The sequence below is a fragment of the Papaver somniferum genome, chromosome 9, assembly GCF_003573695.1.
Source record: "Papaver somniferum cultivar HN1 chromosome 9, ASM357369v1, whole genome shotgun sequence".
NCBI lineage: Eukaryota > Viridiplantae > Streptophyta > Magnoliopsida > Ranunculales > Papaveraceae > Papaver > Papaver somniferum.
This window is the reverse complement of record NC_039366.1, coordinates 6354991-6372230: the sequence shown is the minus strand read 5'-3', so window position 1 is coordinate 6372230 and position 17240 is coordinate 6354991. Positions and strand designations below refer to the sequence as shown.

At 36.5% G+C, this 17240-nt stretch overlaps 1 protein-coding gene across 5 annotated transcripts; it reads left to right on the top strand.

Annotated features, from left to right (window-relative positions):
* Nucleotides 1-7767: 7767 nt before the first annotated feature.
* On the top strand, nucleotides 7768-15723 carry LOC113313968 (L-type lectin-domain containing receptor kinase IV.1-like). 5 transcript variants are annotated; one of them, XM_026562740.1, is made up of 4 exons: nucleotides 7768-8644; nucleotides 9928-10080; nucleotides 12214-12793; nucleotides 13571-15723. In XM_026562740.1, exons 3-4 carry the CDS (start codon nucleotides 12685-12687, stop codon nucleotides 15514-15516), a joined length of 2055 nt encoding a protein of 684 aa, XP_026418525.1. In that variant the 5' UTR covers nucleotides 7768-8644; nucleotides 9928-10080; nucleotides 12214-12684; the 3' UTR covers nucleotides 15517-15723. The 5 variants fall into 5 exon arrangements, with proteins under 5 accessions (XP_026418525.1, XP_026418526.1, XP_026418527.1 ...); XM_026562741.1 differs by having other exon boundaries at nucleotides 12214-12809; XM_026562742.1 differs by lacking the exon at nucleotides 12214-12793.
* Nucleotides 15724-17240: the final 1517 nt, after the last annotated feature.

Sequence of the window (17240 nt, the reverse complement as noted above, 5' to 3'; positions counted from 1 at the left end):
CTTCGCGTTTACTTTCAAGCTCATAAGATCAAGGTATTAACGAAGGTACCAATTGAACCAACAATGAAGAATTCAAAAAGATCAGGGAGAGTTGAAAGGTGGAATGCACAGTTAGGAAATTATGAAATTGGTTATGAGATTTTATCTTCACCAAAGTCTCAAGTTATCGCAGAGTTTCCAGTAGAAGAAGATGAATATGTAGAAGAAATGATGGATGTGGATGAAGACCACGGAAATCTTAAAGACTTATTAACTGATCGGAATTCAAATTGATGGGAAATATTAGTAGATGGGTCATCCAATGGAGAAGGGAATGGTACCGGTATTGTATTCATTTCACCAACAGGAGCGCGAATGGCTTACTCATTCAGATTGGAATTTGCATCCACAAATAATGAGACTGAATATGAGGCAGTTGTACATGCTCTAAGGCTAGCAATTGAAATGAAAATAGAAGATGCACAAATAACTAGTGATTCACAGCTGGTAATTCGCCAAGTAGAAGGTACATATAGTACAAATGAACTATCTTTGCAAAAAATACAAACAGTTGGTTATGGATTTAGCAACGCGAATTCCAAAAATAAGTTGGAGACACATAGGCAGAAAGGAAAATAGACTCGCAGATGCATTGGCCTTCTTACCCTCTATGTTAATAGATCCAGTTGCAAGGGACATAAAAATACAAACACTCTTTTTTACCATCTATAGAGAAAAGAGAAGCAACACAAACAAATGTGATGACAATAGAAAATATGGAAGAAAAAAGTGTGATCTAAGAAAAAGATTGGAGAACTGAAATCCATTTATACCTACAGAAGGGAGACGTACCAAGAAAAAGGTTAGAGGCGTACAAATTAAAAAGTCGTGTGACGAATTATGAATTGAGGGAGGGTATTCTTTTTAGAAGATCATTCCTTGGACCTTCGCTCAGATGTCTTACGCGAAAAGAAGGGATAGAAATTTTAAAGGCATTACATTATGGAGATGCTAGTAATCATAGTGGAGGAAGGTCACTCGCATACAGAGCAAAGGTACAAGGCTATTATTGGCCATACATGCATGAGGATGTGAAACAAGTCTCAAGAAGATGTGAAGAATGTCAACGTCATGGAAAAAGATACATGCACCAGGAGCGATGCTAAATTCATCAACAAATGCGTGGCCTTTTGGAAAGTGGGGGATTGACATTGTTGGACCATTTATACCAGGAACGGGACAAAAGAGATATTTAATTGTCGCAATAGACTATTTTACCAAATGGACAGAAGTGAAAGCAGTTTTGCATATTCGTGATAAGGATATATTCACATTCATCTTTGAAAATAATATATGCAGATTTGGTATTCCTGCACAGATGGTATCTGATAATGGAAAGCAGTTCGAGGGTGAGAATATAAAAATGTTACTTAATACATTCAAAATTCAAAGCGGCAAATCTACTCCTTTATATCCCCCAAAGTAATGGACAAGTAGAAGCAACAAATAAAACGATCGCAGACAACCTGAAGAAAAAGTTATAAGGGCACAACAAAGGATGGTGCGAGCAAGTGCACAATGTAGTATGGGCTTACAGGACAACAAGAAGAGAATCAACAGGAATGTCACCTTTCTGTTTAACATATGGGGTAGAGGAAGTATTATCAACAGAAGTTATCATTCCAACAACAAAGAAAGAAGCTTAGGAGAAGAATCTAAGTGCAGATCTAATTCTAACAAAACTTGATGACTTAGAGCAAGCAAGAGAAGTCGCTTTGAAACATATGGAAAATTATCAACAAAGAATAGCTTGAGAATACAATAAACGTGTTAAAATAAGAGAATTCCATCCAGGAGAATTGGTGTTGCGAGAAACCCCAATTTACTAGAGAGGGGGAGATGAAAAATTGGAAAAGAAACGGGATGGACCCTATATAATAAAAAGGATAGTTGGGAATGGAGCTTATGAGTTAATGGATCCAAAAGGGCGAGATATGGGTCGCAGATTAGATCGTCCTTGGAATAGACAGTATTTGAAGAAATATAATCCATAGGAGTTTGCGAATTTAACCGCACACGTTAACACATATGTGAAGTTAAGCATATGAATTCTCATCCTTAAAAAGGGATATAGTATTTGATTCAATGAACAAATTTGAAAAGTTCGCCCATATTTAAGAAATTATTTTTTAAGAAAAAGGCAAATATAAGACCTCAAAATAAGACCTTAATAAAAGGCACCAGAAGTGATTTTAATCAGATTGGCTAGGAATTCGAATATGTCGTGTAACCCAGTTCGCATACATGCAAGAGGCAAAAAAGTAAGACCTATCACATGTCATAATCGGAGAACCTAGAAAGGATGACTCAAGGGAAAGCAACACCGACCCTAGAACTTGAGTCATGGAGATTTGGGGTGAGAACAAACGAAAATGCTCATCCGGGAGAGATACCTTTAATTTTCAGTCTAAGATAATAATCTTAGATTGAGAGACTAAGGTGAGAAAGTCTCTCCTAAGGAGTGCAGAAACTCGATCAGAGCGTCGAGGTACACTGTTGAGTCAAGAGTGCCCGGGGCGTCTGGAGCGTACCTTGCCACTCTTGAAAATGACTATGATGCACTCGGTCCAAAGATACCCCACTTAGGGTACGCTCTCGCAACCATAAACCTCATCGGTGTTGGGATGTGAGACTGCGAAATCAACTGGTTGTTGAATTAACCAGATGGGAAGAGCCATAACCTTAACCCGGTAGAGGTAAGCTTCCTTGAAGGGGAAATCAGGGGGAAGATAAGGACGACACCCTTCATTAGGGAGCTGAATTGTGTCAAAAGACGTAAATGTCATAAGACTTTTTACTCAAGGGAGTATTAAGACTTATCATATTTATGCGATAAAACCTGAAGAGGAAATAATACAAGAAAAAGATAAGATGAGATCAATGGGTTGATACACTACAGTGTAAAGACCGCCTGCAATCTCATCGCACAGAAATAAGGAAAGATAAGACCTTTACATAGGAAGGCAAGAGAAGACCTCATTAGAAAGAATACATGTAAAAACTAATGATTGTTTGGTAGGAAATTCAAAATTTATCATATCGCACACATGTTTTATACAAGAAATCTAATAAGAGGCAAGTATGGGAATTGAAATAATACAATAATATCTTCCTTGTAACAAACAAGTTCAAAATGTATCAAAACAGAGAAGGGAAATACTGGGTGAAAAGAAAATTAAACATGTTCAGCAACTACATCTTATTCGACCAAAGACTTTTCACCATCAACATTGGATCCAGGATTCTCTATTTCGGCATTAGTCTTATCAACTGACTTGTCCTTCTTCATCCTCTTGATCCTTTTCATTATCGCTCAAATTCATAATCACTATCCGGTTCAGGGTACTCTTCATCTTCGCCTACATTAAGAGGATGAATCTTTACTGCAGGAAGAGAGTTGCTTAGAAGAATTCTATTGACTACAGATTGAGCACTAGCATGAGCCTTGCGAATAGCTCCCCTTTCAAGGTTTCTAGCATTGATCTCTAAAAAAGATTGTTGATGTGCGAGTCTTTTTCGCGCTCTATCTCGAGAAGCAGCAAGAAAAAGTTCAAGGTTCGCATAAGATACTTCTAGGTTCAAACGTTCTTTGCGAACTTTGGATAAATCAGATCTCAATTGAGCAATAGTAGATTGATGTGACTTTTCAGAATCTGCGAAGAATAATAAACTATCAAAATTGGAAATAAAGCTCGCGCCAATGAAATTCAAAGAAATAGTTAAACAGTAACAAGGCAGTCAACTCTAGCTGACTACCTTCACAGAACTTAGAAAGGAGAAGGGTATTATTCTTCATACTTTACATAGCTTTATCAAAATCATCACCAACTGAACTATTAAGACGTGACCGAATCTTCTTTTCATCAACAGAGAGAGATTTATTCTTGTTCTTAAGAACATCATGAGATTGCTTTAATTGATTATATTGTTCTTGAAGTTGATTCTTCTCTTCACAGTCAAATTTATTTTACTTTGAATGATTTTTTCGTTCTGGGTCTTTAATTCCTTAAGCGATGTTTCATGCTGTACTTCAAGTGAACGAAGAGCTTGCGCTTGATCTACGTTTATTTTCTGAAGAATTGAATATTGGTGCGAAAACATTGCTTCTTTGCTTAAGAAAGAATGCTTATCCTTATAAAGGGTATGATTCTCTTTTGAAAATGTTTCATACATTAGATTGGAATTACGTGACAATTTAGGCTTCAACCGGTGACTTTGGAATAGTTCTCGAAGCGCCCAGCGGCTCATAGTAGAAAGACTCGATTAATCATTGGGCAATGGGATATTTGACTATTTAATACTTCAATTTCTTGAATGATATGGTTATTTTCATGGGTCAGATTATTAATCTGATCAAGTGAATATGAATGTTGATTATTTAGCTGGTTTAACTGAGTCTGCAACTTCTCGTTATTCGCTTGAGTATCCTCAACAAGATATTGAAAAGTATATCTCTCGAAAACTCGCCTCTCGTTTAAATCTTAATAAATGCATGAAGAATTTAAGGAATGTTGGTAAGCGAAGAAATATATCATAGGATACAGTAAGCAAAGGAGAAAAAGTCACCTCTAAGTTCTTGATTTCGGTTGCGAAGGTTTTCAGCCTCAAGATTTGCAACTTGAAGTTCTCCCCTCAATTTCTGGACCTCTTGAAGTTCCATTTTCAACCTATTGACTTCATTCTCCAAAGAGGCATTTTGTTGCGAAAGTTCCAACTGAGAGCATCTAGATTTAAAACGTCCTTTAGCAAGAATCATTCGTCGATGAGAATCCTAAAGAAGACAAGGATAAGGGGTTAAGATATTAAAGCTAAGTGAAAACATGAAAAAAGGCACTTACCAAGACATCTAGAGCAGTATGGAAGCTTGGATCAATGTGAGAATGAATCTCATCTCTTATGGTGCTATCAGAGGGAAATTCGTACAAAAGTTTACTTAAAGCAGAACAAATGCGAAGTTTGCAAGGGTCATTAGTAGAGGATTGAGCAGAGTTGATGATGTCGGATAGAGTTTGGGAAGCAAAATTCACGCTATCCAAAGCTTTTTTGCTAAGAGAAAGGGAATTTAATAACAAAGAAGAAGACGAAAAAGAAGGGATGGATATAGGAGGAGAAGGAATAGTAAATTTTGTAGGGGAGGATACATTAACAGAATTTGGTTGAGATTAGTATGGATGAATGAAGAAGAAGTCTGATTCGCATCCGACGAATTCGCAGAGGCAGTAATAAGAGTATCTTTTGTCCCTTGATCAGCAGCAGTTTCTTTTTCACCAGGAAAACTTTCTTCAAAGGTGATAGACATATTTGCATCAGAAGCTTGAATAGGGGTGATAGAGGCATTAGTATCAAAAGTTTGAATTGTTGCTAAAGGGGTGACGTCTGCAACATCAAAGTCAAGAATAGAAAGATTTGACTTCACTACCGTGGGCTTGCGAGCTTTCTTAACCTTTGGTTTCTTGACCCCACCTATCTCACAATCAGAAACCTGCGAAAACAAAGTAGATAAGAAATAGAGGCAACAATATTGTTTAGTTAAAATTAGATATTTCTTACTTCTTTGTTGTGCGAAGTTTTCCTCTTATGAGATTCTTTATTTGCATCAACTGAGGAAGAATTAGGGTTTGAAACAGTTATCCTCAGGGCGCTTAAAGGCAAATTTTTCCTGGAATAGTATAGGAATTGGGTTAATTAAAAAGATAACATTTACAATCAAGAATCATGATTATCAGAAGAATAAAAGGATAAATTTTGAAAGAGGAAAACAAACTTTGCATTTTTATCCATGGCAACAATAGCAGAAGAACAACATCGGTAGAAGCACAAGAACAGTAGTAGCAGGAATGAAGCAAACAACGGAAGAAAGAGAAATTTTAGTGAAGAAGAAAAGAAAATTATATTCTTATTAAAATTAAGTCAATAAATAGGTAGAAGAGACGACCGGTTATAAACAGTTTGAGCCAGTAAAAAAGGAGAAGAATCGACGCGTATGAATAAATGAACTGGAATTCCGGAGGAATGTCGGCAAAGTAGAATACGAAAATATATACACATGCAATATTATAGGATGGAAATTTCTCATATCGCTCACTTCACAATGTAAGCGAAATGAGAAGAGGCAAAATGTAGGAGTGGAATATCGCACATATCGATAAGTATGCGAAGTAAGGATTATCTGATGTAAGTGAGGACTATCACACATGGAAAAGCTGAAGTGACGTATTGGATGATGTCAGAAAGATCACGAGTAAAGTGTGACGTTCTATGCGAGGTATAGTCTGTGCGGGAATGAATGATTGTAAATGAGCGAATGTATCGCATAGTGATTCCGAAAATATTGGATCTCTTAAAGGAAAGAAGTCATCACATAGAGAGGGAGATCTTTAGTGTGTGCTAGACAAAAAACTAGGAAAGCGAAAGTTTGTTTGGAGAGGAAGAAAAGTCATTGTTATCCATTGTATCCAAATATAATCGTTGAAAGTTAATAAAGAATTCATTATGATTACTTGAGAACAATCTAGATACATTGGAGTGTGGTTGTAGGATTTCCTGCAACTACATTGTCCTTCACAAACACTAAGAAAAACAGAAAACACGTCTCGTCATCTCTTGCCCATAAAGTTATCCCTTGTTGCCTAAGTAGGGGAACTAAATCACGATATCACACGAGCAACTACTTTCTAGTTTCTTTTCAAACAGGAATGACTGTTAATGGCGAGTACCCATTTACTTGGGGTTAACACGCAGAGGTGTAAATTGGGTCTGGGCATCACGTTTATGTCACAACACAACACGTGAAAATTCGAGCACAACACGGGCACAACACGTTAGCTTAGTGAGTTGTGGTGTGATGTGCCAGAAAAATAGGCACATCAGCACGAGCCACGTGTAACCACACGACACAGCACGAGCCACGTGTAACCACACGACACGCGAAGAAAACACCTCAAATCATGCGTAAAATACAACGCAATACATCACATTTCATACATATTTCACAAAAAGTCTTTGTTTTAGCCAGTTTTTGATATTTTATTTTCCTTATGTTGATTAAATCTATAATAATACACATACTCCGTACTAACTAAAATATCAAAGAAGTATTTACTTTGGAAAACGTAAAATAAATGGGCTAGCACAACACATCATGAGACAACACAATTTTTTTTCTGGCATCGCACAACACAACATGTCTAAATGTTTGGCACAACCCAGCACAACACGTAGCACGCTAAGTACGTGACTTCGTGGGCTGGCCTGTGCCAAGCCGACATGTGTTACATAACACCAACATCCATATGAAAAAGAAAATTCTCAAGCATGATCGGTATAGCCCCAGACAATTTGGTACCTCGCGTTGGCACTGTTACAAACTAGCCCTTACCCAATAATAAAGTGTTGTATTAGCAAGTGCAATAGGCCCATTGGCCGGTAATGTACCATAACACGAATGTTTGCCAATTCGATCAAAGCTTTTAGCCTTTCACTATCATTTTCCTCCTCTTCTCGTCTCCAAATTGAGATACTTCTACAGCTTTTAGCCTTTCACTACCCTGGATTGGTTAACAACTCTGAACCCCCAAATAATGTGGTACCTTCTGTTCGCACTGTTGCAAACTGGCCCTTACTCAATGATATAGTGCTGTATAAGCAAGTGCAAGAGGCCCATAGGCCCGTAGTGTACCATAACAGGCATGTTTGCCAATTTGATCAAAGCTTTTAGCCTTTCGAACAGAAGCTTTTAGCTTTTAGCCTTTCTTCTTCCTTGTTCTTGTCTCCAAAATTGAGATAGATTCAACCAATTCTCGATTTCTCCTAGTAAATTTTTATCCTGAATCCGCCACCACTAGCTTAACAATTCTTGTTTCCCTAATACCAGTTTTTTCTTTCATCTCTTTCCACACTGTATTGTTTTTCTATTCCACATCTAGGGCTACAATTTTGAATCGATATCCAGAAAAATTTAGTCTTTATAATCTTTTTTTGCATGAATTTCGTTGGGGGTTTCTCACAATTATGAACCATGGAAGTTTCTTGTATCATATCGATTGAAAGATCCAAGGATTTGGGGTTGGTCAATCCGAAGAACACATCATAGATGCAGATTCACAGCGTGTTGATATATAGAGAATGAAATCTGTTCAATTTAAATTGAACATTTCTTATCCTCGTCGCCCTTATACGGTAGCTGGGCATTGATTTTGTTGTTGTCCAATATTAGTGCTTTGTTCTATTTTAATTTGGAAATGTCATATTTGTTTACGTTGATTCAAATTTGTGCATATAATTGTGAACTCACCTACTAGATGAAATTAGAAACTTCGCCTATTCTCAATTTCGATCTGATTATACTCATTTTTGTATTAGGATTTTTGTGATATATTTTGAAGTAATTTCAGTTTAGCAACTCTATTGGATTTAGAATGAAAGCAGACCTTTTTGTTTTGTTGAGTTGTGTAGAGGGGTTAAATGGTGACCGTCAAACCATACCCATCCAGGAGAAGTTGCATTTGGCGAATCCGTAATGGGACAGGGCCACAGGGGGTATGGCAGCTAAAGTAAAAGCTGTTGGGCACACAGCTTCTGCAGGCATCTCTTTCATTATTACCAGGTAGACATCATTTGATTGCTTTGGTTGTAAGTTCAATTTCATGAATAACTCCTTTTCGTCCTGTAAAATTTTAGATGGATTTCTACTTTACCTTTGAAAAACGAGGTTTATAACTAACCATATCTGGGAATTATACCAATGGAAGCACCTGCAAACCAGTAAAGGATCTCTTTTGTGATTTCTCTAAGGAATTTCGACTAACCACAGTTACCTTAGAGTAAATAACATTTCATAGTGTCAGCATACATGGTTTCAAATGGTTGTTGACTTGTTGTTCTTGTTCTTGTTGAATGTCAGTGTCAGTTATGAAATTTAACAACCATCTGACTTTCGAGCCTCATATTATATATACAATTGAAAGAAAAATTTATGTCGAATATGAACCCAATTCTCAACTTTCTTTAATTAATTAAAAATTGGATGAAGTATGAGCTCAACTTGTCAACATTGTTTTGCATTTTAGCTATGTTTAGAATTTATTTTTGTTCGATCATACCTTGTACCATGCCTTGAACCCATTACCTTAAGATTAGAAACTAAATTCTGTACCACTAAGACCAATGAATGAGGTATCTGTAAGTATTTTTAGTTTTTGTTTGAGCATGTCTTGTTAAGCATATTTTGTCATTGCTATTTAATCTCTATTGATTGACGAAATGGCTGATGGAAATTGGTGGATAATTGATTTCTGGGCACATCAAATGTTAGCTCAAACCTTTGAAATGTACAACGTGAAAATTGAATATATAGCATGTAATGCTGCATTGATCATAATGGGACTATTTCAGAGACAAACTGTACATATTTGGAAAATGCCTCTTCGAGTTCAAGTAAGAGTATTAGACTTCTTATACTAGGAAGTTAGACATACATATTTGAATTTGTACCTTTGTTTTGATTGTCCATAATTGTGGAGGCGACATCTAAATCAGCTTAAGCCTGGAAAATAGAACCACACGGAAAGTTGAATTGAAATTGAACTTTGTTATCCTCATCGCCTTATTCAGTAGCTCGACATTGATTTTGTTGTTCTCCATTATTAGTGCTTTGTTCTATTTTCATTTGGAAATGTCATATTTGATTAAATTGATTCAAATTTGTGTATATGATTGTGAACTCACCTACTAGATGAAATTAGAAACTTCCCCTATTCTCAATTTCGATCTGATTATACCCATTTTTGTATTAGGATTTCTGTGCTATATTTTGAAGCAATGCCAGTTTAGCAACTCTATTGGCTTTAGAATGAAAGCAGACCTTTTTTATTTTGTTGAGTGTTGTAGAGAGGTTATATTGTTGACTATCAAACCATACCCATCCAGCAGAAGTTGCATTTCGGCGAATTCAGAATGGGACAGGGCAACAAAGGAAATGGCTGCTAAAGTAAAATCTGTTGTGTACACAGCTTCTGCAGGCATCCCTGTCAATATTACAAGGTATAAGACATTTGATTGCTTTGGTTGTAAGTTCATGAATGCCTCCTTTTCTTCCTGTAAAAATCAGATGAATTTCTACTTTACCTGTGAAATTTGAGGTTTTTAACTTCCGATTTCTGGGAATTTCAACAAACCAAAGCACCTGCAAACCAGTATAATGACCTATTTTGAGACCTATACTTTAGTTGTATGGAACCATTACTCCAGTTAGCTAGGTAGATAGAGAAATTTCAATTTATCACAGTTAGCTAAGAGTAAATAACATTTTGTTATGTCAGCATACTGGTTTCAAATGGTTGTAGTTGTTGTTGTTGCGGTCATCTTCGAATGTCAGTATCAGTTATGAAATATAACAAACTTTTGACTTTTGGGCCTCATTATGTCAATTATGAGCCCAATTTTTCAACTTCTTTTAGCAAATTAAAAATTTGATGAAACATTGGAGGGGTGGTGACATTATATTTGATCATGTCTTGTACTTGTACCAAGCCTTGAACTTCAGGATTAGAATCTATTAGCTGTACCACTAAGACCGATGAGTCATTGGTAAGTATTTTTGTTTTGTTTGATCATGTCTTGTTAAGCATATTGTTAAGTATTTTCTTGTTGCAATTTTATATCAGTTGATCGACGAAATGGCTGATGGAAATTGGAGAATAATTGAATTCTGGGCACACTAGGTTAACTCAGATCATGATATGTACAATGTGAAATTTTTGAATACATATCAGATAATGTTGCATTGCTCTTAACAGGACTAATTTAGAGACAAACTATACATAATCTAAGAATGCCTTTTGGAGTTCAAGTAAGAGTGTTCTTGTACTAGGAAGTTAAACATACATAGTTGAATTTGAATTTTTATTTTGACTGTCCATGATTGTTGGGTGACATGTCAACCACCTTAAGCCTGAAATAAATCCACGTGGCAAGTTGCACATGAACTGGTCTCGGTTTTGGTTTTTTAAAAGAGATCTTTTGTAAAAGGGTCTTAAGTTTATTATCTAATTAGGATCTGGGTCATAGAACATGGCATTGATGCATTAGGGTCGTAGACTAACCAAAGACCGTTATAAAACAATTAGTTGACTTTATTTTGTGTTACCAAACCCCTTGACCCCTAGCTGACTAGCGTTGACGGTTTAAATATTGCTCTCTCCTCGTATTCCATCTTCTTCCTTTTTGTGAATGATACCGACCATTTTGGTAGAGAATAACTCTCTAACACCCATATTCCATTCACTCTTTTGTATTATCAAGAACTCCGAGCTTTCCATCACAATGATTGCAATGTAATATGCTTGTATGACACTGTTTTTTCATTTCGCGTGTCACTTCTATGGTCGGCCACTTCTCCTGATCCACATGGTAGACAAGTATGTCACCCAGATTAGTTAACCCATGAAACCCTCCATTAAGAAAAATCATGTTTGTCCAATTCAGTACCATAGTGCACTCACGATTGAACTTAATATATTCTCCAATCTCTTTCGAGTCAGTCAACACCTCACAATAGCGATGTGCATAACCCTTCTTTGTTATGGATAAACGTAAGTATCTTGAATTGAAGCTTTGGGTACAGACTGTGTTATAGCTGTACCTCTATATAAGTAGTCTGGTAAGAAATCAATCTAGAGAAAGTGTAAGTAATTTGAGATAAGTTGTGCTCACTCTAAAAATTGTAGTTAACATGTTCGATGAAATGTCGCTAGATAGATTGGTTAGTATTTAACTAGGATTAGGATATTACTGTCATTCACTGTTTCGTAAGGGCATTATGGTAAACAAATTGGATGGTCAAAGTCAGTCAACGACCCTAATGCATCAACTGCATGTTCTACGACCCAGACCCTAATTAGGCAATAAATATACGACCCTTTTACAAAGTAACTCTTTTTAAAATGTACACGAAACATGATGTCATTTGTGGTTCTCTTTAAGGGTCTGCTCTGACAACTCCTATTCTGCAATCAACTTATAAAACAATAGTCTGCTGAATGAAAACCTAGAGTTTTAGTTATATACCCATATTATATCATTATCTATTTTTCTCATTAGAGATTTAGCCTTTTATAGAGGTCCAAAAGGCGGAGCATATTCTTTAAGCTTGTTATCTTCTTGTTTCTCCTACAGATCCAAAGTTTTGCTGATTCAGAAAATGGTGGTTTTGTCATCAATGACTTCAGATATTCTTATCTGAGTCGTGTCTCGTGATGCCGCAACTTGCATCAACAAACAATGCGGTTATGGATTAACCGAGCACAACAAGATTTTTGAGCAAGCTAGTGCCTCTGTTTTCTTCCATTTCAGTTGAAGAGTAAACTTATGATGGTCTTTGTTATAGTGTCTGAGTATATCCCCAGGTTAAGAGGACAAGGGATGGTCTTTGTTGTTGCGCATCAACAAAGACTTCTCCTAACTCCGCCAAACCAATTCCTTCGGCAATAAAGCAGTGAAGCTCAAGCGTTCTATTTTTCTTAGCTTCCTAAGCTTCCTCGACATGGAACTAAGATGAAAACAAAGATGCCATCAGTTTTGGTGGTGCTAATGATCTTCGGTGTGCTTTTTATCGACCAAAAGTAGGAGTCTGTTTAGTGGTTGAAGATGGGGACCGTAATAACACAACACAATGGCTTTCATAAAAAGATTTATATGTTGCTGCTGAAAGTGCAACCTGAGGTTGAAGGATTTGATGAGGCAGCTCAGAGACAGAGTGAGAACTTTTATTTGTATGTGGCCATTTTTTTTTATCTGTATCTTTATGATAATCCTTCATTTATTCGAAGTGCCTCCTTATACCTTAATCAAGGGATGGGCGAAGTTGCACTTTGCAGTCATGGCTGATTTAGATACCATGTCCTATCTGGGTTGAAGTTTCCCGGATAGTGGGGGTACTCGTGGCCTAGCTCTTTCCACTTTCCGAATTACAGATGAATTATTGAAGCTGTAGCTCTAAAAACTGTTCTTAGAACAGGCTATAATTCGGGTAGATCTGCACTGTGGTAGGTCCATGTGACCATGTCAAAAGGAACATATGGGACTTCCTCAATGGTCAGGCAGACATGTGATCAAGTAATTTTAAAGGAAGATGTAGTTCTTTGTTGAAACATTACAATCTATTGATTAATGTCTCGGTCAATCATAAGGATTCTTTAGTCTAATTCTTCTGAATGTGCTCTGAATTTGTCAAAGTCTTACTAATAGTAGGACTACCACCAGTCGAGTCATTTTCATAGACTCCCATCTTCTTCCTTTCCACTACATGTGGAAGGAATATTTTTTGGAATATTTTTTTGTCTCTGAACTTCATCAATCTATCCTCAATCTACATCGATCGAAGTAGAAAATTCTGTTCAATTTCTGATCATGTTCTTCAAGTTTGCCATTCTATTTTTCTTTCTTATTGCAAATTTTGCAGCTTCAGAAGATCTTGGTTTTGTTTACAATGGGTTTAAAAATGCTCCTAATTTGAGTCTTGATGGTGTAGCAGATATCACAGAGAATGGTCTGTTAAGGCTAACTAATGACACCAAGCAGCGAACTGGTCATGCCTTCTACTCCGACCAACTACGGTTCAAGATTGCCAACAAAAACAGTATGGTTTCATTTTCTACTTCTTTTGCTTTTGCGATTGTTTCAGAATATCGTGATTTAAGTGGTCATGGAATTGCTTTTGTGGTTGCACCTCATAGAGAGTTCCCAGGAGCTTTACCAAGCCAATATCTAGGACTTTTTAATGAATCCACAAATGGAAATATTACGAACCATGTCGTTGCTGTGGAACTAGATACTATTGAAAATTCTGAATTCGATATCAATAATAACCATGTGGGTATCGATATCAATGATTTAAAATCTGTTAAATCTTCATCTGCTATGTACTTCACCAGTAATGGAAATTCTAAAAATCTGAGTCTTATAAGTGGGCAACCCATGTTAGTTTGGATAGAATATGATGGTTTGAAGAAGCAGCTGAATGTCACATTAGCTCCCATTAAGATTCCTAAGCCAGATATTCCCTTATTGTCTTTATCTCAAGATCTTTCGGCCATAGTTAATGACTCCATGTATGTCGGTTTCTCTTCGTCTACTGGATCGGTATTAACATCTCATTACATATTAGGATGGAGTTTTCAGATAAACGGTGAAGCTCAAGCAATTGATATTTCTAGACTTCCTAAGCTCCCTAGGCGAGGTCCTAAGAAAAAATCAAAGATGTTATCAATTGGGTTGCCGATAGTTGTTCCATTTTTCGTGTTGGTAATGGTTTTCGGTGTGTTTTTTATCATAAGAAGGAAGAGGAAATTTGCTGAGCTGATTGAAGATTGGGAGCTTAACTATGTAACACAGAGATTTTCGTACAAAGATTTATACATTGCCACCAAAGGGTTTAAGGAGAAAGAGGTACTGGGTATCGGCGGCTTCGGCAAGGTTTACAAAGGTGTACTACCTGGTTCTAAAATTCAAATTGCTGTGAAAAAAGTGTCCCATGATTCAAGACAAGGTATAAGAGAATTCATTGCTGAAATTGTAAGTATTGGCCAACTTCGGCACCGAAATCTAGTACAATTATTGGGTTATTGCCGACGTCAAGGAGAGCTCCTTTTGGTCTATGATTACATGCCCAATGGAAGTCTAGACAGGTTTGTCTTTCGTTCTTCAAATTCAGCCTCCTCCTGTTCATCGTCACCACCAGTTCTTAATTGGACTCAAAGATTTCAAATCATCAAAGGAGTAGCCTCAGGACTATTCTATCTCCATGAAGGATGGGAACAAGTTGTCATTCACAGAGACATCAAAGCCAGTAATGTTCTATTAGACGCTGAAATGAATGCAAGAGTAGGCGATTTCGGTCTGGCAAGATTATACGACCGTGGAACCAATCCGCAAACAACAAATGTGGTCGGAACATTGGGCTACATAGCACCTGAACTAACTAGAACCGGAAAAGCGACAACGAGCACTGACGTTTTCGGTTTCGGAGCATTCTTGCTTGAAGTTGGTTGCGGCAGGAGACCCATAGAGTTACAAAAATCAGAAACAGAAGAAGAAGGTGTTATATTAGTTGATTGGGTGTATTCTTGTTGGAGTAAAGGTGGGATTTTGCAGACAAGTGATCCAAATTTGAAGAATGAATATGAGATAGAAGAGATGGAACTGGTACTAAAATTGGGATTGCTATGTTCACATAATGATCCAAAGGCTAGACCAACCATGAGACAAGTGGTTCAGTACTTGGAAAAAGATGCACCATTACCACAAGATGAAATGTTGGCCCTTGAAATTGGAGACAGTAATCTTGCTACCAATGTTATGGTGATGCGTGGGGAAAGTTGTGAAGATTTTGCCATGTCTTATCCTGGTTCTGTAGATAAAGTTTATACTGGATCATCTTCTTCTGCCGTTGACTCGCTTCTGTCTGGTTCAAGAAGTTGAACGGTTTGTTTAAGTATTTTTTTTCTCCAGTCGTAATTTGGAGGGGGATCCAAAATCAGAACCAGTACTTTTTTTATCCACAATTTATGTGTAGATCCAAAATGTAAATTTTTGTGAGTAATCAACATACTCGAACTGGTCTTCTTGTGCTCGTTTATTCCATGTTGCAAAATGAATGTATAGCACCGAGTCTTGCTTTGTTGATGATCTTCCATTTATCTCTAGATCTATCCCACCCAAGCCTCAATTATATAAATACGAGACATTGCTTAACAAAGGCTTTATATTGCTCATAGGGACATGGAATATTTAGAAGTCTCCGAATTATCTGAGGTATTAGAGTAAACTAAATATAAAAATCTTTATTAATGGGTGATGAAAAGTGCAAGAAACAACTGCATTTCGTTTTGGTAAATTGAGTATTTTTATTTTTTAAAGTATATCTGTTTTTTTTATAACTGATAATATAAGACTTCCATTAATATTGTTGTGAAATTTGTAGCATTATTTTTATACATTGTTGTAAAATGACGAGTCAAAAATTTGGTAAAATATAAACTAAAAGTTAATATCTATTATGAAATGATGTCTAATAAAATATCTAGTTCAAATGGTGTCTGATAAAAATATCTAGTTCAACTATTTATCGTGTACACGGTTCAAGAAGTTGGACTGTTGTCCTAGCTTAATGGTTTGATTTTAACAGGTGGAACTGTTGTGAGCTTAATGTTAATCCCAGCTTAATGGTTTGATTTTATCCTTGCTCCCATTAAAGGGGGGAGATTAGTGTTGTTGCTACTTGTTCAACAAGCCCTAATTGTAAATGATTTTCCCTATTTCCCATCCCTACTTTCCCTATTTCCTATCCCCATTAAATTTAAAGTGAAATCTACATTTTAATTCAGATTTTTCCTATTTCCCGCCTACAAAAGTCAAGATAACTTTGACTATGATTCTTATTACTTTCATCTGCTTTCTTCTTCATCAATCTCCCATTTTTCATAAAACAATACTGACAACTAATTATACAATCACTTGTTAAATATCTAATCGATTATCACTAAGGCTGTACTAGCTCCTAAAAGATTATACATATGCCTCGTCTAGTAACGGCTGTGCAAACTGAATCTCCAAAAAGAGACAAGTTGGACAACAGGCCACCAGCATCCCCGAATACATCAGCTAGCACTTTAACTCTCCTTAATTTCGATATCATTACCAAGTCTGTTCATGGTCAATTAATTATTTAGCCTCCATCGTACACTACACCCATTCCTTATTTATCTTCGATGATATAGCATCTATGATTCAAGACAACTGCAACCACCATTAGACGCCCAGTTTTGGACGACAATAACCAGCACCAGTCAGGCAAATTAAGCATGACTGCAACTGTGTTACAAATTTGTTTAAGATCGGGGAATCGTTCAAAATCGAGCCAAATATACATTCAAATAATTATATTATGTTTAGTTTTTACCTGGTTTGGGGTTTTAATTTAACTTTAGCATTCGCTGCTTTCTTAGGAGACATCTTTTGATAGAAAACTAAAAATTAGAAACAAAATAAAGAAGAAATGATCGAAGATGGCGGTGGCTTATGGAGATGGAGCCGTCGTTGTTGGAGAAAACAAAGGTAATATGTGATTTAGGTTTTTCTTTTTTTTTTATCGAGTTGCTGTTGGATGATCTTACCGTTGGGTGTATATAGAAAGTCAAAAATTG